This window comes from Physeter macrocephalus, chromosome 8 (genome assembly GCF_002837175.3).
Source record: "Physeter macrocephalus isolate SW-GA chromosome 8, ASM283717v5, whole genome shotgun sequence".
In the NCBI taxonomy this organism is placed as follows: domain Eukaryota; kingdom Metazoa; phylum Chordata; class Mammalia; order Artiodactyla; family Physeteridae; genus Physeter; species Physeter macrocephalus.
Window position 1 is genome coordinate 154,365,507 of NC_041221.1, and position 20,785 is coordinate 154,386,291.

The 20,785-nt window shown below is 39.5% G+C and overlaps 2 protein-coding genes across 4 annotated transcripts in view; one reads left to right on the top strand and one right to left on the bottom strand.

Moving 5' to 3' along the window:
• SLU7 (SLU7 homolog, splicing factor) overlaps positions 1 to 5,144 on the bottom strand; it is a 15,437-nt gene extending 10,293 nt beyond the window's left edge. The window contains exons 1-5 of the mRNA XM_007104685.4: positions 5,056 to 5,144; positions 2,827 to 3,012; positions 1,805 to 1,958; positions 1,380 to 1,460; positions 947 to 1,111 (exon numbers count right to left, since the gene is read on the bottom strand). Coding sequence (XP_007104747.1) covers positions 947 to 1,111; positions 1,380 to 1,460; positions 1,805 to 1,958; positions 2,827 to 3,012; positions 5,056 to 5,093 — 624 coding nt within the window. The 5' untranslated portion in view covers positions 5,094 to 5,144. The remainder of the gene's footprint in view (positions 1 to 946; positions 1,112 to 1,379; positions 1,461 to 1,804; positions 1,959 to 2,826; positions 3,013 to 5,055) is intronic.
• Positions 5,145 to 9,172: 4,028 nt separating this feature from the next.
• PTTG1 (PTTG1 regulator of sister chromatid separation, securin) lies at positions 9,173 to 20,317 on the top strand. 3 transcript variants are annotated; one of them, XM_007104684.4, is made up of 7 exons: positions 9,173 to 9,252; positions 9,711 to 9,811; positions 10,163 to 10,344; positions 11,689 to 11,782; positions 15,673 to 15,831; positions 16,585 to 16,690; positions 19,660 to 20,317. In XM_007104684.4, exons 2-6 carry the CDS (start codon positions 9,721 to 9,723, stop codon positions 16,662 to 16,664), a joined length of 606 nt encoding a protein of 201 aa, XP_007104746.1. In that variant the 5' UTR covers positions 9,173 to 9,252; positions 9,711 to 9,720; the 3' UTR covers positions 16,665 to 16,690; positions 19,660 to 20,317. The 3 variants fall into 3 exon arrangements, with proteins under 3 accessions (XP_007104746.1, XP_007104745.1, XP_023971627.1); XM_007104683.4 differs by having other exon boundaries at positions 10,160 to 10,344; positions 19,660 to 20,297; XM_024115859.2 differs by lacking the exon at positions 19,660 to 20,317 and having other exon boundaries at positions 10,160 to 10,344; positions 16,585 to 16,745.
• Positions 20,318 to 20,785: the final 468 nt, after the last annotated feature.

Below are 20,785 nucleotides of genomic sequence, written 5' to 3' on the forward strand. Positions count from 1 at the left end.
AGGGAGGCCCGCATACCACAAAAAAAAAAAAAAAAAAAAAAAAAAACAGGATGAATTGGGAGATTGGGATTGACATATATGCACTAATATGTATAAAATAGATAACTAATAAGAACCTGCTGTATAAAAAAATTAAGTTTAAAAAACCCAAAAAAACCCCCCAAAAAAACCAAAAAATGAAAATGAGTTGGATTCAATTAGCCATATTTAAACAGGAGTTACAAACTCCTGTTTGAACAAGCATTAATGTAAACCGAGTTAGACACCACCAGGGGTAAACTGCAGAGAACAATCCCTGCTGACGAGGTGCCACCTGACTCCAGATGACTGACCCCTCCAGGCTGGCCCAGGATTACTGCATATTTCACTGAGCATTTATCAAGAAAAGATAAAATTCAGATTTTTATGTGAAATCCCATGATTTTAAATGTTAACTCTACTTAAAAACAAAAACAAAAAAAAGCAATGTGACTATGGTGTTTAAAAAATGGGAGTAGGTGAAATCATAACAGAAAAAAATTAGGTTAAATTAAAATAGAATTCAATTTTCTGAAATGACTTATCCTCTTCCCCTTCTCCCACCCTGAAATGCTATGTGAGACAACTATAAAACAGGCACATAGGCAAGATATAGTCTGCGGGCCAAGAGTTTATAAAAGAAAGGAAAAAGCTCTGGACACTAATCTGTTCTAACGCTTCCAGTATGTTTTGCAACCTAAGTCATGGAGTCAAGGACAACATAAGAATGAAATAAAAAGAAATTGCTGCCAAATAGGGCTAGCACACTGTTTATTTCACTATTCAATCAGGCTTACTGCTACTACAATAATAAAAATGCCATCCTTTTTATACTGCTTGAAGACTCAAAAAACAGAGGGGCTAAATCAGAAATGCAGCAAAATGTACATTCTTTAAGGGCGGCAGGAAAGCAGTGAACTGTGCTCACCAGATCAACTTTGGCATACTCTTCTACAATTTTCATGTGTTCTTCTGGGTTGTAGCCGTTCCACCGATCCCTCTTCCCATCATAGTCAAACGTCAGCTGAGGCTGGACGTGTTCATCTGGAGCTATATTAGTACCTGTAAATTTTGCTCCAACTCGCCTAGGCCTCTGGAAAACAGAATAAGATTAAATCTTTTCCTAAGTATCTATAGCCCAGAGGAAAATTTCATATCATCTTTACAGAGTGGGTGTGAACGTACCATGGGGACTGTATGGTTTATTCAATTATCATTTAGTCTTCCAGCAAAAGTTTTGATGATGCTAAACTAATTTCATTCAAATTAATTTTTATTTAACTTGTACCTAAAATAGGTAATTAAAAAAACAGAATGACACTCTCTGACACAGTTTCCAAAATTCTCAAAGGTGAACTTACCTCAAAGCAGTCTTTCTTTTTGTGTGTCATGGCTCCACAGTTTTCACATGCTCCTTTGCGGTACTTAGTAGTTATGGAATTCTATAAATGGATGTAAAGAAAAACAAGGAAAATTTTTATTTATCTGAATAAGTTAAAAATAACTTTGGCCCTCAATCCTATATTGTCTAGTGAAATGATTTATTCATTAAGAGGAAAACCAGTTAGAATCTCCACTTTTATAAATGAGAAAGTTTAAAGACTTCAGCAATATCAAATTTATAAAATATAGACACTAAAGTAGTATGTATCGTGAATTTTAATACCACATAAAAGGTCATATAATCTATTTCTACTTTATATAGTATTGCTTTAGAGGTTCTTATATTAAGTTCTTAAAATAAAATCTCCATTTTCACATGCATATATACAAGTTGCATACATACCTCTTTTACACCCCTCTTGTACCAGTCTCCAGATGAGCTATACTGCTTTTGTTTCTCTGGCTGTGGTCTCTGGTGCTTTAAAGTAGGCCTTTTTGATGGATCAATATACCATGGCACTGAAGAAATATACTGAGGAATATGAGGATTGATGTCTCTGTAATAAAATAAATTTTTTTTTAACAGAATGAAGTTGAAAAATAATCGATATTACAATTACAAAGGTAGCCTATACAGAATCTAAGAATAGAAATACTGTACTGGGAGGAGAGAGGCAGAATATGCTTGTTATCTCTATAATAAAAAAACAATTAAAAATAAAGAAAATAATTTATATTAGAGTGAAAAAATTTCCAACGAAGAAACTAAGAATAGTGATATAACTAAAGCGGGAGGAGAGATGAAGGAAGACAGGGACCTATGTTAGGGAGATTAATCTTGTTTCAGAGCAAGAAGTTAACTAATAATTTCTAGAGTTGATTATAATAATGGTATAGGTATGTTATTTAGAGATGTGGAGGTATCAACCAGAAAAACTCAAAACAGACTGACAAGTACAGTCATCCCTCAGTATCTGAGAGGGACTGGTTCAGGACCTGCCTCAGATACCAAAACCTGCGGATGCTCAAGCTGCACAGTCGGGCCTCTGTATCCATGGTTTGGAATCTGAGGATTCAACCCATGGCAGATTGTGTAGTACTGCACGTAGTTATTGAAAAAAATCTGAGTATAAGTGGACCCACACAGTTCAAACCTGTGTTGTTCAAGGGTCAACTATAGTCACTTGTGTAGAGTAGGACAGGGAGTGGGAAAACTGCAAAGGACTATAGCTATTTATTACAAGTTCTTCATTATTATCTGATTACTAAACCTTCTACATATGAGTTTGATAAAATAAATAAAAACAAAAGTGATGTAAACGATAAAGATGGCTTCCTGTCAAGGCAAAGGATGAGAAATTGGTAAACCAAGTAGACATGAATTTGAATTCTGAACAGATCTTGCAAAAAAATTAAAGTACTTACTTTCCTTCTTCATCAACTTCTGCAGGGGCATTACCCAATTTTCGCTGTTCTTCTAGCTCCTTCTTCTTTCTCCAGTCCTCTCTGGTCATCTTCTTTGGTTCCTCCAAACTCATTTCTTTGGACCCCGAAAGGGTGGCCACATTACCTGCATCCATGGCTGTAGCTGACATGGTTATCTGGCCTTCTCTATGAAAAGGAAGAAATATCTATTAGTATAAACTAGCCCTTGGTGAATTCACCACTGAAACTATCAAAAGTACACTCTAATGACACATACTGTGTGTTATACAGAATGTTTCATATTCTAGACATTATTAGTTAACTTCTTGCTCTGATACAAGATTAATCACTAACATAGGTCCCTATCTTCCTTCATCTCTCCTCCCCCTTTAGTTATATCACTATTTTTAGTTTCTTGGTTGGAAATTTTTTCACTCTAATATAAATTATTTTATTTTTAATTGTTTTTTATTATAGAGATAACAAGCATATTCTGTCCCTCCCTTCCCACTACAGTATCTCTATTCTTAGATTCTGTATAGGCTACCTTTGTAATTGTAATATCAATTATTTTTCAACTTATGTCTTATTCTTCATAGTATCTGTAAGGGAAAGGTCTCTTTCCCCTCCACAAAAGTCTTCATATACTGTTGCAGTTTTTCTCTCAACTCTAAGTTATAAGTGGAGAGAGACATACACATGTATTTAAAATTTCATGAGACTCTCTCTCATATATATTCCTGAATTCCTCTCTACGTAAGCATCTCAAACTTTTCTACCACACTAACCCTTAATGAGTACGTAGGGTCCTATCTCTGTTCCTCTTAAAGACTGGATGCTTTAAGATTTACCTATATTCATCGTCTCTATTTTTTCATCTTCTGCTTCCCTTCTCAATCACTCTGATTTAGCTCCCACACCCCTCCCCCCACTCCAAAGATACCACTAAGTTATCAATGTGCCTAGTCCTCTGGACATTTTTCAGTTCTGTTTCTTCCCCTTTTGATATATTCTTATCCTTTGGCTTATGTGACACTATACTCTCCTGGTTTTTCCTGTACCCCTCTCGCTGCTTCTTCTGAATCCTTTGTAAGTTCATCCATTTCTGCCCAGTTATTTTACTTTGGATTCCACAAGGGTCAATCCTGGGGCCTCCTTCATCACTCTAAACTCCACCAGAGGACAAGCTCATCTATTTCCAAGGTTTTGATAGCCACAATATACAACTGCTGGCTCTCCAATTTATTTCTCTACCCCAGACCTTTTGTCTGAGCTTCCAATAAATACATTCCAATTGCTTACTTCAAAGTACCTCCACTTAAATGTCTCTGAGAAACCTGAACTCAACAAATCTTAATTCAAATTCATAATCTTCAACTAAAAAAAAAAACACCTCATAATCTTCTCTATGAAATCTAATCTTTTTCCACTGTTCCCTCTCTTGATGAAAGACACCACCATCCATCCCTTTTCATAAGTGTTCCAGCTAATTCCCACACCTATTTCATCACTAAGTAATGTTATTTTCACCTGCTGAATATCACTCAAATTCATCCACTCCTACTATCAATAACCTTAGTGTTAATACTTTTCCCTACCAGTCTCTCCCAATTCCCTCCAATCAGTTTTCAACACTGCAGTGTTATTTTTTCAAAACACAAATTTGATCATATCACGTCCACTACTCAAGCTTAAAACCCTCTAATGCAGCGCTGTCCAAGAGAAATATAACGCCAGCCCTATATGTCATTTAAAATATTCCACAGCCATACTAGAAAAGTAAAAAGAAACAGGTAAAATTATTTTTTGCAATATTTAACCCAATATACCCAACATATTATCATTTCAACATAGGAAAAAAATCTGTTTAGACTTAGAAAGACTAAGTCTTTAAAATCTGATATGGATTTTACACGTATTCAGACTAGCCAACATTTCAAGTGCTTAAGAACCACAACAGTTAACAGCTACTGTACTGGACAGTTCAGCCCCAATGGCAGCTTATAATTCTTTAAACACCACTGAAGACACAGTCCTGGTCTGACTGGGCACAGGTACTACGACTGAGGCCTAGAACGGCGGCTTGCTTCTAGGTCCCCGTTCCCTCCTCAACCTGGCGTTCATCAATCTCGTGAGGATATTTGTAACAATTAGGAGCCTTTGGTCCACTTCTCGGGGTGCTTCACCCTCACCCACCTCCCTCTTCAAATTCTCACAATATTTCCGTACCCGGTCCCGCCGCTGCTGACCCCAAGACAGCCGGACATGAAAGAAGCCGACCATCTATGTTTACTTCCGACCTCCTCCCTCTCCCAGCAGCCCCTGCGGCACCTTCCGGATGACCCACACATGCGCGTTAAGAACTCTTTGAGTCTCAGGCTTCCAAGCGGAGCTGGTCTCGCGAGATGTTGAGCTGTGTCCGTTTCTCTACTGTGGGTCTGTAGAATGGGTTAGGTTTGAGCAGCTTCTTTTCCTCTCGGTTCTTTGAAACTCTGTGTTTTTTTTAAGGGGCGCCGCATCATACGACGTAAAACAAAACAAACAAACAAAAACAGTAGCGAGCAGACAACAGCTTAAGCCTCACTAGAGCGCTGTGAAATGAAGGGGGAAGTGCGTGAAGTTAAAAAAAAAGTTAAAATTAGCATTAATTAGTAGCCAGGTAGTGTAACACGCTGGGGACAAGGTAAACACAAAGTGTCTTCCTCCCCTCGAATTTACATCATACGGAGTGAGAAAGACCCTGAATTATTCAAAAAAGTATAGTTCTAGAAAGCCGCTATGAAAGGTATACCAGGTGCTATGGGAACATGAGGCACTATTCCGTAATTGTGACGTCTCGCCCCAATGTGATGTTGTATTTTACCATTAGGAAAAAAATACTATAAAACGATTTCCATTTTGGGAAAACAGTAATATTTATGACATCTCAACCTTCCTTTAAAGTATAATATGAAATAAAATACTGGAAAATATTAATCTTGGAGTAGAATTCCCCACCCCCCCTGTTTTTTTTTTTTTTGGTCCTATCCTCTCTGTTCCGGTCACGTTTTATTTTTCAAAACAGTATGTGTTCCTTTCAAATGTCAGAGTGACATCCTTGCTTCAATAAGAGATCTCATCGTAATATCTATTTTTTCTTATTAAGAATGTTCAGTGCCTAGTATAGGAATCTAAATATTAATTTTGATTTTACAGGGCAATAGTTGAAGGGACAGAAGTTGTCAGAAAATAGTCTGAAAGTGAGTAGTCTGTGAATCACTCACACTGCTTTTTTTAAATATATATTTTATTTACTTATTTTTGGCTGCATTGGGTCTTTGTTGCTGCGCGCGGGCTTTCTCTAGTTGCAGCGAGCGGGGGCTACTCTTAGTTGTGGGGTGCACAGGCTTCCCATTGCAGTGGCTTTTCTTGTTGCGGAGCACGGGTTCTAGGCACGTGGGCTCAGTAGTTGTGGTATGCGGGCTCAGTAGTTGTGGCTCATGGGCTCTAGAGTGCAGGCTCAGTAGTTGTGGCGCACGGGCTTCGTTGCTCCACGGCATGTGGGATCTTCGCAGACCAGGGCTCGAACACGTGCCCCCTGCATTGCATTGGCAGGCGGATTCTTAACAACTGTGCCACCAGGGAAGTCCCACACTTTGCTTTTATCTCCTTAAAACAATTCAAAAATTTGCTTGGAAGTGTTAAGTTGTATTTAGTTAAAACTATCAGGCACAAGCCAGGGAGCACATCTCTCAGAGGAATTATAGAATGTGCTGGACAAGAGAGAAGGACCTTTTGTAAGGTTCAGATTCCCCCTGGAGGATTCTGAGGAGGGTCTAGGGAAGCAGGGATCAATTCTGGATGGGTTGCTGTTTGATAAACTGAGATTGATTAGGATCTAGATGCAGATATAAGGTGAGGATGGTTTAGCAATTGGGTATCTCCAGTAATGGTCCAGGGTATAGCAGAGTGGGTTTGGGGCATCATTAATAAGGAAACAGTGATTACTCAAGGAGGGAGTGGTTGTGTATTTTACAGTTACTGCATGACCTTGGGAGACACAGTGCTTTCTGTTGTAGGGGGAAGACTTACCCTAGGGAGATAAAAACCTTGCGCCCCAAAACTTCAGGAGATAAAGAATCCGCACTTGGAAGCTGTAGGTGTTGTTAAAGATAAAAGCCACAGGCCCAAAATGGTGTTACTTGTGCTAAAGCCCATGATACCAACCTAGATTTAACACCTATCGTAATCACAACTTCAAAATGTAATCCCCAGAAATGTAATCCAATCAACCAGTTTGGAATTTCCTGGTTAGTACTGACGAGGTAATATGTCACGTGCACCCTTTCTAACATCCCCTCACCTCCACCCTGCCTCTCAGAGGAAGAAGAGGCAATCAGCTGTAAAAACCTTGCTGTTCCTTGCCCCCTTCCCCGCCCCGCAAAGATGTCCCAGGCTAAAAATAATCTTTTCTATTATTTTGCTAATAGCTCCGTGCCCCACCCTTCTTCCTACAAAAACTTTTCAGTTTGTACAACCCCTTGGAGCATGCTTCTGGTTGCTAAGTGGGATGCTGTCTAATTCATGAGTTGTTGAATAAAGCCAATTAGATCTTAAAGTTTACTTGATTGAATTTTGTTTTTTGACAGTGTCATGCAGATTTGATTTCAAAATGAACACTTTTGTGTGTTGATGATGTAATACGGATCTGAGACATTTAGAAGGAGATACAGGGAGGAAATAAGGGGAGGGGTAGGGATAAAGGAGAAAGGACAGAGAAGGGGCAAAGAAGGTGTGCATTTTTTTGTCCTTCCTCTTTTCTTCTTGATGTCCAGCATTTAATAAGCATTCAATAAATATTTGTTGAATGAATGAGTCATTCAGTCAATTTTGGTCCTGAAATGCCAGGGAAGAAGGGACAATGAACTGGTATATATTTCGAACCATATCTATGCCAGGTGTAGTGCCAAGCCTTTTGTGAAAGAGTAATGTAGGCTCAACTCCTCTCTCCCAACTTACTTGCAAGTTAAAAAGTATCTGGTGACCTGTTGGGAGTACAGTTTGGATGACATAGGTCACCCTTGGTCTTTTGAATTGATTCCTTTATCTTGTTCAATATATTTCTATTTACTGTAGGAAGGAAAAGGTCACCGACTTTTTCAAGCACAATTTCTCCCCATATCTTGGAAATTGGAATTCCTTTTGTATATCTTTATTATTCCTCAGATCTTTTTCTCTTGTTCACCCTCTGTCCTTCCCCCACCAGCTTTGATGAATATATTGTTGAGATGTTAAAAGTTTAAAATAAGTCCCTATTGGGACTTGCCTGGCGGTCCAGCGGTTAAGACTCTGCGCTTCCACTGCAGGGCGCACGGCTCCATCCCTGGTCTAGGAACTAAGATCCTGCGTGCAATGCGGCATGGCCAAAAACAAACAAAAAAAGTCCCTATTAAATGATAGAGGTTTAAAGGAAGCCTGAATTATGTACTCATTAGGGCATTATTTGTTCCTAAGTCAGATTCTGTATAACAGAGACAGTATCCTAACCTGAAATATTGATGATAGTCTTGCAATTAGGAAATAATCAGTACATTTTTAAAAAATGGAAGTATAATGGATTTATTATATTATATTAGTTTCAGAATCAGTCCATCTTAATCACAAGCACCACAGAATGACACAAACACTGCCGTTTTATCTACCTGTACTTTCATTTCTTAATTTTTAATTCTGCCCTGCTAGTATTCACTAGACCTAATATGGGTTTTTTTCCCCCACCTGACTATATATTGACTGTATATGTATTTTTTATATGTCTAATTGAAATACAACTATTATGTATTCGTCTCCCTTCGTCATTTTCCCGATGACTACAATGCCTTTCCTCCAGTGCTGCCCCTACTTTTTGATTTGATCTGCTCTATTTACTCTCTGGAAAAATAGTTGATTAGTTGAATACTTTAGGAAAATAGTTCTGTCACCACCTCACCTTGACTTTTTGAACTTCACAATCTTCTCATTTGAAAACGTCTTGGACACCAAAGTGTCTCAGGAAAAAACAAAAAACTCCAAAAACCAACTCTGTATCTTGTTATTACAATAATCATCATAATTATTTATTTCTTGGACTTGGAGACCATATTTACTCCCCTTCTATTTCTGCGGGGAGCAGGTTAAAAAACAACTAGAAATCCGTAATCAAGGTGTCAGCGGGTTTGATATTTCTCCTCCCGGGAAACAAGCGACAAAGTTGCCGGGGGAAGCTTTCGGGGCGGAGCCCAGGGAGCTTATGTTCCTACCATTGGTTCTTCCCGGGAGCCTTCTCCCCACTCCTGCCCCGCCTCCTGGACGGATGAACCAATAGCGGCGTAAGTTGTGGTTTAAACGCCGAGTTCCGCGGGACTGCTGGAGACCGTGTCTCGGAAGAGTCTGGCCGTTGTTCCTAACGTGGGTGAATGGAGCGGTCGCGAGTGGTTGGGCGGGAGGGGTCCGGCGGGGTAGGAAGCGGGGCTGGGGTGGGGGTCTGGGAAGCGGGGTCCGTATGTCTGGGAGCCGGGGCTGGGGATTGGGGCCTGGGACTAACCCCGGGACGTCTGTAGCGCCCAGCCGTTAGAGCCACGGCATTTGGACTGCGTCCGCAACCCACGGCGGTTCGGTTCCGTTGGGTAGCAGGGCCTGTGCCAGTCCCAAACGGCCAACTCTTCTGGAACTTAGGGCCCCTTACTCAGGCTTCAAGAGTTAAGAACTGGATTAAGTGCCTGTCGGCTCAAGATCGGGCTTCTTCCTCTGCTTAGCTCTTGGTTTTGCATAGACGTGCCCAGAGTAGAAAGTTGGGTCTGTGCTGCACCTTAGCTTCTTTCATCTTCCCTAACTCCCAGGGTTTGATGTGTATTTCACACCCCTAGGTAATCCAGAATGGCTACTCTGATCTATGTTGACAAGGAAAATGGAGAACCAGGCACCCGTGTGGCTCCTAAGGACGGGCTGAAGCTGGGGTCTGGGCCTTGTAAGTATACAGGCGGCAATCAGGTACACAGGTATTGTGAATCAGTGGTGGGTGTGGCCTGGAGCTGGGGGAGGCATTTAGTATACTTCGCTGGCAATTGGAGTCAGGTTTACCCAAAGTTGCTACTGCTAGGTTCTTGTTATGGGTCTCTTCTTCATGTTCAGTATCTTAATGAGATTATTTAAGAGCGTACTGAACTGAAGTACTGTTAGGCATAGGACCATGCCACTGTCAAAAAGGGGTTAAATTTGGGTGTGAGAATTAGGCCACGTTTATAGGCAAGGTCAGCCTTCAAGTTGCACAGGTGTTTACTGCTGGAATAATCTCACGGTAAGACTTTTTCTTTAGCAGTCAAAGCTTTAGATGGGAGATCTCAGGTTTCAACACCACATGTTGGCAAAATGTTTGATGCTCCACCAGCTTTACCTAAAGCTGCCAGAAAGGCTTTGGGAACTGTTAACAGAGCTACAGAAAAGTCGATAAAGACTAATGGACCCCTCAAACAGAAACAGACAGCCTTCTCTACCAAAAAGGTAAGTGTTGGCTATAAATAAAGATGCTGTTTAAACACTTCAGCACTTGTGACTCTTAAAATGACTATTGGCATCCTACCTGACTTTCTCCTGTGTGAATAGAAAGAAATAGAGGCTAGCAAACATAGATTAGCAGAAGAGAAGCATCATACTGTCTTTGTGGACTTCCCCTGTAACTCTAGATCACATGTATCAGTAGCAGCTGGTGAATTTTTTTGCCTCACCTGCCTTTAATGAGTGTCTTGAAGCAGATTGATTGGTAGAATGTACTTACAGATTAAAAAGTACTGAGAGGGAGGGTATTTTGCAAGAGGTCACGTTGCTAATATAACAGCTCAGGTGTTGCCATCCTTCTCCCCTCCTTCCAGAGCAAGCACCAGTTTTTTAGGTTATAACGTGGTAGCATGTTGACCTTGGTATGTGTGTTTACAAACTGTAGGTTAGTGCATTCTAGACTGAGAGGACTTGGCTATGAAAGATAACTTTAGCATGTGGATTAACACTTCATTTCACTAATTGTTTTGTTTAATGTGTATTAGGAAAAAACAACTAGTACTTGATCTCAAACTGAGACTTACATGTGTGGTTTTAGGACAAGGATGTCTTTTTTAAAAAACTGAGTAAGAGAAGTGTTAAAGGCAAGTATTGCAAGGATATAGCAAAAGTGATGAGAATCTGACAGAACTGAAATGTGGGAAACCCTGCCTTAGGGATTTCCTCTAGCCATGCACATGTGACGTAAGCATAAATCAAGACTATGCAGGCTTCCATTTTGGCCCACCATTGTGGACTGCCTGCCAATTCCAGACTACGGAATTATCCACTGTGGTCTTCTAAAGTCCTTGGCTGTCTTTGGCTGCCTCTTACTCTGTGTATTTGAGGAACACAAATCGGTGTTTAAAATTAACCAAGCAGATAATTTAGGTAACACTGATGGACACACCAACGGAAAATTATATTTCCAACAGCCAAAAATGGCTTCCAGGATTTGCTTCTATTCTGGGTGATTCATGCCCATTTTCTCCTTTGTTAGGTTGGGTGATTGAGTCAATTAGTTCTGAAATAACTCCACCCTGCATTTTGATAACTTATGCTAACAGGTGCTGATACTTATATTTTAGAATTAACTTTTGAGCCATGATATTAGAATTGCTTGCTGAATTGTATTTGTGTGTAATTTTGCGAATGAAGGATTATGGTTTCTTAGAAGTCAGTATGAAATTGAAAACAATCTAAAATGTGGTGAAGCAGTCACATGTCTTAAAGAGGCCCTATGATCTCTTGTACTAATCAGTTGACAAGGCTTCCACTCTCACTAATGTATGTTTTCTTGGGTTGTTTTAGATGACTGAGAAGACCGTTAAAGCAAAAAGCTCTGTTCCTGCCTCAGATGACACCTATCCAGAAATAGAAAAATTCTTTCCCTTCAACCCATCAGGTAATATGTTTCGATATCGCACAAATGCTTTAGCCTTGAGTTTCTCTTAGGAACCAATTCAACTGTAACTTGATATAGCTATGAATAAGACATGTGATCCAAGACTATAACAAGGCTGTCTGAATCTGGGTTGCTTTGAACAAATACACTTGTTGTGACTTTATTTGTAAGGTATAATCTTAGGTCAGAAGAGGAATCCGAGCTAAGATGTGGAAAACATTGTTCCTGTCCTCAAAAGCTAACCACCTAGGGGGAGATTAAACCTGTTCAACGTTAGGGGACAGTCTTCTTAGCAAACCATTTAGAAAGAGGGCTCTATGTCAAGTTGAACAATGCCTGAGGGCTTTCCTGGTGGCTCAGTGGTTAAGAATCCGCCTGCCAATGCAGGGTATGCAGGTTCGAGCCCTGGTCCGGGAAGATCCCCCATGCCGCAGAGCAACTAAGCCCATGCGCCACGACTACTGAGTGCGCGTGCCTAGAGCCCGTGCTCCGCAATAAAAGAAGCCACTGCAATGAGAAGCCTGCACACCGCAACGAAGAGTAGCCTCCACTTGCCACAACCAGAGAAAGCCTGTGTGCAGCAACGAAGACCCAACACAGCCAAAAATAAATCAAATAAAAAGTGAATTAATTTAAAAAACAACTTAGTTTCTTTCTAAGTTAAAGCATTTAGTCAGCAATACTAACTATATACAAGTTGTGAATCCAACCCTTGCTTGTCCTGTTTCTCCACAAGCACATTAAATGTTTCTTTAAAAAACCCCAAAAAACAATGCCTGAAAAATCCACATAGCCAGTGAAAACATGCTTTTTTTTAACTCCTTCAACCTGCTACACGTATCTGAAATATTTTCTATTACAGAACCAGCTTTTCAAGCTTTAATTTTCTCACATTTGAGGAGAGGCTACCATATGCCAGGCAGGAATAAGCTTGGGTTGCAGTGGTTAACAAGACAGGCCCCACCCTGAGAAGCCCATGATTTGGAGGGAAAGTCAGGCACTGAACAAATCATCTCACTTTGAGTGTGAGCAAGGAGAAACACAGGGCCTGTTAGGGGGACTGAACCTAGCCTGTAAGAGCAGGGAAGAGTTAGGAAGTGACACCCAGTGGAGTCTTGAAGGATATAAGGAGATAGTTGGGTGAAGAAGGGATAGGGCAGGGCAAGAGCACTGTAGCAGATAAAAGTGTGTGCAGAGATCCTGAGGCAGAAAAAAGGACTGGAGTAGTTCTGGGAAACTGAAAGGCAGAGGTGAAGGATGGTACTGGTGAGGGGGAGGGGACAAATCACACACGTCCTTTGAGATTTCTGAGCTGGATTTTTTGCCCTTTGATCCAAAGAGCATTTAATCATTCCACTAGGATACATCTAGGTTGTTTCTGGCTTTTATATATTACAAAACAATTATGCAGTTATTGTTAAGAGTTTGTGAGTCTTTCTGGAGAGTAAACTACAAGAAGGATTCCTGGGTCTCAAAGCTGTGTGATTAAGTTTTGATAAAATGTGGTACATCCGTTCTAATAATTACCATTCAGGAAAATGCGGTAGATTTATGTATATTGACCAGGAAAGAGGACTACGATATGCTGTGTTGGAGGAAAGAGATATTGCTAAATTGTCTTCCAAAATAGGAGCATAAATTATTGAAACCACTTTCAGTGGATGAGGATGCCTGATTCCCCTGTAATCTCTAACTGCAAATGTTTTAAAACTCTAATCTTTATCAGAAAGGTAATTGGTATTTTATTGTTTTAAATTAGGGTATATGATTGTGTCTGAGCATATTTGACTATTGGTCATTTATAGTTTTTTAATTTTCTGTTTGTATCTGTTTTCTCTTGATTTTTGTGACTTTCTTACAGTGTGTGTGTGTGTGTGTGTGTAAGTGTGTGTGTAAGTGTGTAAAGAACTCTATGGATAAAGGTAATTAGCCCTGTATGTTGCAGACTTATTTCCTCTGGGGTCTTTTGTCTGTTTATGCTTTTCTTTACAACTCAGTGTTTAAATTAAGTAGTCACATGTCACTCAATTCCTTTTTTTAATTCTGGGCTTTATCAGGCTTGAAAAAGAATAGACTAATTCTTAGTATTTAGGCTTTAGAGAACTTTGGCACTTCAGAATATGATGGTTCTCCCTCCATCTTTGTTCTTAGCTTTTGAGAAAATGCTTAAATTAACCTCTTGGAGTTTTGTTAAATTACAAATTACGTTTTATGACTGTGATTGGTCTGTTCAATTGTCTGTTTCTTCTTGATTCAGTCTTGGCAGGTTGAATGTTTCTAGAAATTTATCCATTTCTTCTAGGTTGTCCATTGAATTACTTCTTTGAAAAGAGGCAAGACTATTTAAATCCTACTTTTGTCACTGTCAAGAAAAATTAGTTGTTTTAATTAATTCCTAATCTGAAGGCACTTGGATTTTAAGAAGAAATGTTGCCTAAAACAGCGTTTCTTAAATTTGTTTTAGGACTTTCACACTCTTACAAATTAGTGGAGACCCCAAAGAACTTTTGTGTGTTGTTTATATATTCTATATTAGAAATTATAATTGAGAAATTAAAAAAGCATTAATTTATTTAAAAAACAATAAACACATTACATTAATGTACATAGCTTGAAACAATTTTTTTGACATGTAAAAATTGTGAGAAGGATGGCATGGTTTTATATTTTTGAAAATTTGCTTAATTTGGCTTAACATAAAACAGCTGGGTTCGCATGGATTCTGCAATCTGTTGCATCTGTTGTTTTGGTTGAAGTATATGAAGAAAATCTGGCCTTATGCAGACATGTAGTTAGGAAAGAGAAGCATTTTAAGTCTTTTAGATAAGTATAGATAGTTTTCTTTGCCATTACACTAAAATTCAACAAGTGGCTGTTTCCGTAGGCATAGTTGCAATGTGGAATCCAAAACCATTTCAGTAAACATTGTGTGCTCTGACAATAAAATCTATTGGTCTGTTTTGCACTTTGAAGGTATCTTTTATCCTGCATTTATCACCATTGATCATTTAGAAATACTGGTACAATGGGAAATGTAGGTCATATTGAAATGTTTCATTATGAAGTATCAAAAGCACACTCATTAATATCACTGCTGATCTCATCAGAAAAGTCTTCAGTATTAGGAAGCTGTTAAGCTAATGATTACAGATAAGTTTACTGATATTCCAGTTTTTTTTTCCCCTTGAAATTGTGAATTTTATCATTGGCAATAAATACCGTTTCCCTTTAAGTGGTAGACTTCTTTCATTCCTCGGAGAAAAATGTGCAACACATATCCAAGGCTGAGTTACCACAGTTTGTCTTTCAGTTCTTTCAAGTAAATGGTGTCCAGGAATAAGGCCTCTAGTTTAGCTTGCAAAACAAATAATTGCACGAATCTTTTTTTTCTTGGAAAACACCAGGGTCCTTCAGTATGCGGTAGATGTGGTTTATGGCATACTTCACATCATATTAGCTTGCAAAACAAATAATTGCACGAATCTTTTTTTCTTGGAAAACACCAGGGTCCTTCAGTATGCGGTAGATGTGTTTTATGGCATACTTCACATCATATACAGAATACTAAAAAGACATGTTCTCAAGGGTTGAGAGCTAATAAAATTAATACTGTTTACTGCATGTGGTAAAGTAACATTATGTGAAACGCATTTTTTTACTGAAGTGAACGGCAGCAAGGAATATAGTGACTACTAAGCATAGTTTATTGCCACTGCCTTGATTCGTGCACAGCAGTTTTATCCACCATTGCTTTTGGACCATCACTGTAAATGTCAACACAGTGGGAAAAGGTATTAATATTATTATAAGAAATAGTTTGAGCTCATGGGTCCTGTGAAAGCTGACCACCCTGAGGAATGCTGCCCTGACCAAGTACTTTTCTGTGGCAGATTTCGAGAGTTTCGACCTGCCTGAAGAGCACCGGATTGCACACATGCCCTTGAACGGAGTGCCTCTCATGATCCTCGATGAGGAGAGGGAGCTTGAACAGCTGTTACACCTGGGCCCTCCTTCCCCTCTGAAGATGCCTCCTCTACCGTGGGAGTCTAGTAAGTGAACGAGTGCCCTTCTAGAAGGTCTGTAAACAATCTGTGTCATAACGCTTCCATTACCGTGGGGACAGGTTGTGCAGAAGGTTAGCCTGTAAGTAATGTCTATCCTTCAGACTGCAGGGATAAGGTTTCAGGATTATGAAAACTATTCTCAACTGGTACTGCTTTTTAGTCCCAAATGCCCAGTAAAATTGTCATTCTGGAATCTGGACAGTCTTAGATACAAGCAAAACCAGAGGAAATTTAGTGTGTAACTTCTTAGGTTATAAGCTGAAGTATAATAAACTTGCTTGGAATGAGAATTCCAAGCTACACCCAAAGCTCATGTAGGATCAAGACCCACGTAATAGCATCGATTGGCAAACCTTTACTGCAGAAGGTTTGAGGTCTTGGTTCAAACTGGTGGTCAAAAGCCATCATCAGTATGTTTTCTATTTGTTCTGATGGAATACCTCACACTATTTGCTAAATTGCATTAATGATCATTGTTGGCCCTTACTTGGGTCTCTAAGGATGATGGAATTTCGGGTACTTCTATGATTTATCTCATAATGAAGGTTAATTCTGTCGCCACAGCCACATTCCAAGAAATAAGTGAGAGTGGGTATGTGTGTGTGTAGGTGGGGTGGGGGTAAAGATTCATTAGAAAAAGGGGAAAATCAAGAATTCATTATTAAGAGTGACAACTAGTATGTGTGTTGATGGACATGAGGATTTGCAGATATTGAACAAGAAATTCCTGTTTTCTAGATCTGTTGCAGTCTCCCTCAAGCATTCTGTCGACCCTGGATGTTGAATTGCCACCTGTTTGCTATGACTTAGATATTTAAATTTCTTAGCACTTTATAGTCTGTGGGTATGTATTAATAGTTTGTATTAATAAAGCAATTCTTTGTTTAACAAACTCTTCCTAATATTGTGGTTGGTATTGTTTGGAATTTGCTTAAAACAGTATGAAAACTAGTAGATGTGTTTAACAGACAAGAGTCTATAATCTGACAAGAGAAGTTTGTCTGAGTTAAAAAAAACTTTCCCTGAAACCCTGTGCTTTGTTTTAACAGCTTATTTTAGAAGCTGCCACTGTTTTCCCTGAAACATATACTCCTCCATGTGTACTTTACTACCTTTTTGTGGCCATTAACTAGTGACAGTTATTAGATCTCTTAATAGGAAGAGCTACTTCCAGCTCATTGTGTCTGTTGCTAGGCATTCTTTTTTTTTTTTATTGAGATGATCATATGGTTTTTTTTTTTTTTTTTTTTTTTTTTTTTGTGGTATGCGGGCCTCCCTTTGTTGTGGCCTCTCCCGTTGCGGAGCACAGGCTCCGGACGCGCAGGCTCAGCGGCCATGGCTCACGGGCCCAGCCGCTCCGCGGCATGTGGGATCCTCCCGGACCGGGGCGCGAACCCGGTTCCCCTGCATCGGCAGGCGGACGCGCAACCACTGGGCCACCAGGGAAGCCCTGTTTTTAAGTCTTTAATAAGCATCACTGTGTTTCATGTTCATGACCCCGTTTTTCAGATAAGGACAGTGAAGCTCAGAAGTTCACTGATATACCAAAGACATGAAGAGCTAGAAAATGATAGAACTGGTATTTTGATTCCATAACTGAGATTGGAATCAAAATATCACATTGCTCATGGATTTTCTTTTTTTTTCTTTTTTCTTCTGGGCAGAGGGGCTGGATGATGTTTAAAAAAAATTAATTGTTGCCACCATTTTAAATTAAGAGTTTCACATATCTTTGGTTTTAGAGCTTCTCTTGAAAAAGCAGACCTGTTTATAGTAGGCCCTTGTTTCCAACACTTGGTAGAGTGGCTGCCTTTTAGTTGGAGTGGGTTTCCTGTCCTCTGAACCCGTTGTGAGATGGTTTGAGCGGAGAACTGAAGTATTCCTCTTTCTCTCTTCTGTGACTCAGCCTATTTAACTCACTTAACTTGCCTGGGCCAGGCAGCCAATTGAATTTGATCCTTGCTAAATACTAACTTATATAGGAAGGCTTTCTCCTGAAACATCTGTAGCATCTATAGTCAACTTAGTATGTGAGCCTTTTCTTTTCCATTGTTATTAGAGGAATCTGCAAGATATTAGGCATGAAACACTAGGAACACATATAGACTCTGATCCTGAGTTTAAAACTTCTTTTTTTAGTTTTATTTACTTAAGAAAAATGAAAAAGAATTTTTTTGGCTGCGCTGCTTGGCATGCAGGGTCTTAGTTCCCTGACCCTGGATTGAACCCATGCCCCTGCAGTGGAAGTGCAGAGTCTTAACTATTGGACTGCCAGGGAAGTCCCCTGACTTTCAAACTTTGACCCTGTAAACATAGCTGAACCAGTCTGGATTTCTGAAATTAGTAGAAAGACTTCTAAAAGAGAATAAAGTAAGACAACTCGGCCCTTGACTTTAAGGGAGAGGATTAGACCTCATATCCTCAGGTATAATAGGGCCACTTTGAAAAGCAAAGCCTAGTTTTGAGCGACTTTCATACGCTACAATATATTTAGAAACTTTGGAAAGTGGTTTGTTGTGGTGGAGGGAACAAAGGGCTGGGAGCAAGGCAACTGGTCAGTCCTTTACCTTAGTTACTGTCCTTGGTCAGACCTGGGCACGAGTGATCTTCTCTTCACTGCTGTTAGTCAGACGCAAAGTGCTTAATGTTTGTTGACTTTGAGAATTTTAAACAGATGCTTTTCCATTAATATAGATAATTCTTTCTGTGGATATTGCTGCTGTTTGTAAACAGTTTATTAAGTAGCATGTGTTTGGCTTCATTACTTGAGAAAGCTTATGAGAAACCCTGTTTGGAAATCTAATCTGTCCAAGTGGTGATACTGTAGGATTAAAGTTTTTTTCAATCACAGTTCCCCTGCACTGGACTGAAACGTGCTCTTACCTACATAAGGTTCATCCACACCTAACTTCTTCTTTTTTTAAAAAAAATTTATTTTATTTGTTTATTTTTGTCTGTGTTGGATCTTTGTTGCTGCGCGCAGGCTTTCTCTAGTTGCGGCGAGCGGGGGCTACTCTTTGTTGCGGTGCACAGGCTTCTCATTGTGGTGGCTTCTTTTGTTGTGGAGCACGGGCTCTAGGCGTGTGGGCTTCAGTAGTTGTGGCTTGCGGGCTCATTAGTTGTGGCTCACGGGCTTAGTTGCTCCACGGCATGTGGGAACTTCCCAGACTAGGGCTCGAACCTGTGTCCCCTGCATTGGCAGGCAGATTCTTAACCACTGCACCACCAGGGAAGTCCCACACCTATCTTACTCTTGCATTGGCATTTTTCAGGTTTCAAATTCCAATTAACCTTCAACAGGGACACAAAGCCTTTTAAATATATTAATGCTAATATTCTCTATTAGACTGATTCTGAACTAACCTATATAGGAAGGTTAATCCCTATACGAAGTTCCAAAAGGGTCAATACTATGGCAGAAATATCCCAAGTTGACTTTGTTCTTTCCAGTAGTTTAATCATTTACCATTTATTGAGGTCCCATGTGCTGGGGACCAAGCCTACGCCTACCATGGTTAAGTAACAACATTGCCTCTGCCCTCAGGTGCCTGGCATCCAGTGGGGAGAGAGGTATCAAATGCCATTGTGATACAGGAAGATGCATGTGGGGGTGGGGAGGACTAGGAGTTGGGGAGCACTCCCCAGCCCAGTCTAGGGAAGGACAGGGAAGGCTTCCTGGGGAGGGACATGTGGATAGAGACTTGATGGAAGTGAAGCGTTCTGGGCAGAGAGAACAGCTTTTGCAGATGGCAGGAAGCATGATAACACAGCTTGTTAAGTGAAAACTGCCTTTCTGTTTTTTTCCTGCTTTAGGTTTGAGCAAGGAGTGTGTTTGGCAACAAGGGAGTCTGGACAGTGAAGCAGGGGCCATATGGCTTTTTGAACTGTCCGAGGGGTTTAGAGTTTGTCCTGGGAGTGTTTGGTGCCATGGAAAGGTTTCATTTCGTTTTTCATTTATCATTTATTTAATAGTATTTTCCTGCATAATAAAGCAAACTAAAATGTACACACTTATTTTCAGCAATAGTTATACATATATCTTAAACTGTATACAAACTTAGAAATATTAAATATCATTACAGAAAAATTTGAAATTATGACAAGATACATAGCAAAAACCACTTATTGAAAAGAGCATACATGTGGTAGTTAGTTGGTAAATGCTGCTTCTGTATCAGTATACACACTTTGAATATCATCCTTCTGTGCTATTGATGTGTTTAATTTTTTTCTTATATCTGCAAATACAAATTTCACTAATATTTTCCCCTTGAAATAGAGAAACAATTCTGCACTGTTCCAAGGACCCATATTGAGAAATGCTCTTTTGTATATACCATCTCAAGTCCTTACAAGCTCTTTACGCTCTTATAGAAATCATATATACTGTTTCCAAGGTGCACTATAAATTAAAAAAAAAATTTTTTGTCTTATATTGGAGTATAGTTGATTAATGACGTTGTGCTACTTTCAGGTACACAGCAAAGGGATTCAGTTATACATGTATCTATTCTTTTTCAAATTCTTTTCCCATGTAGGTTATTACAGAATATTGAGCAGAGTTCCCTGTGCTATAGAGTAGGTCCTTCTTGGTTATCTATTTTAAATATAGCAGTGTGTGCATGTCAATCCCAAACTCCCAATCTATCCCCCCTCCACTTGTAACCATAAATTTGTTCTCTAAGACTGTGAGTCTGTTTCTGTTTTGTAAATATGTTCATTTGTATCATTTTTTTAGATTTTGCATAAAAGTGAAATCATGTGATATTTGTCTTTCTCTGTGTGACTTACTTCACTTAGTATGGATCTCCAGGTGTATCCATGTTGCTGCAAATGGCATTATTTTGTTCTTTAAAAAAAGATTAATTTGGTTGCACTGGGACTTAATTGCGGCAGGCAGACTCCTTAGTTGCGGCTTGCCAGCTTCTTAGTTTTGGCA

Coding starts and splice junctions, on each gene's coding strand:
- PTTG1 (XM_007104683.4), top strand. CDS start 9,721: ATGGCTACTCTGATCTATGTTGACAAGGAAAATGGAGAACCAGGCACC. Junction 11,783..15,672: donor CTTTCCCTTCAACCCATCAG/GTAATATGTTTC, acceptor TTTCTGTGGCAG/ATTTCGAGAGTTTCGACCTG. Junction 15,832..16,584: donor TCCTCTACCGTGGGAGTCTA/GTAAGTGAACGA, acceptor CCTGTTTTCTAG/ATCTGTTGCAGTCTCCCTCA.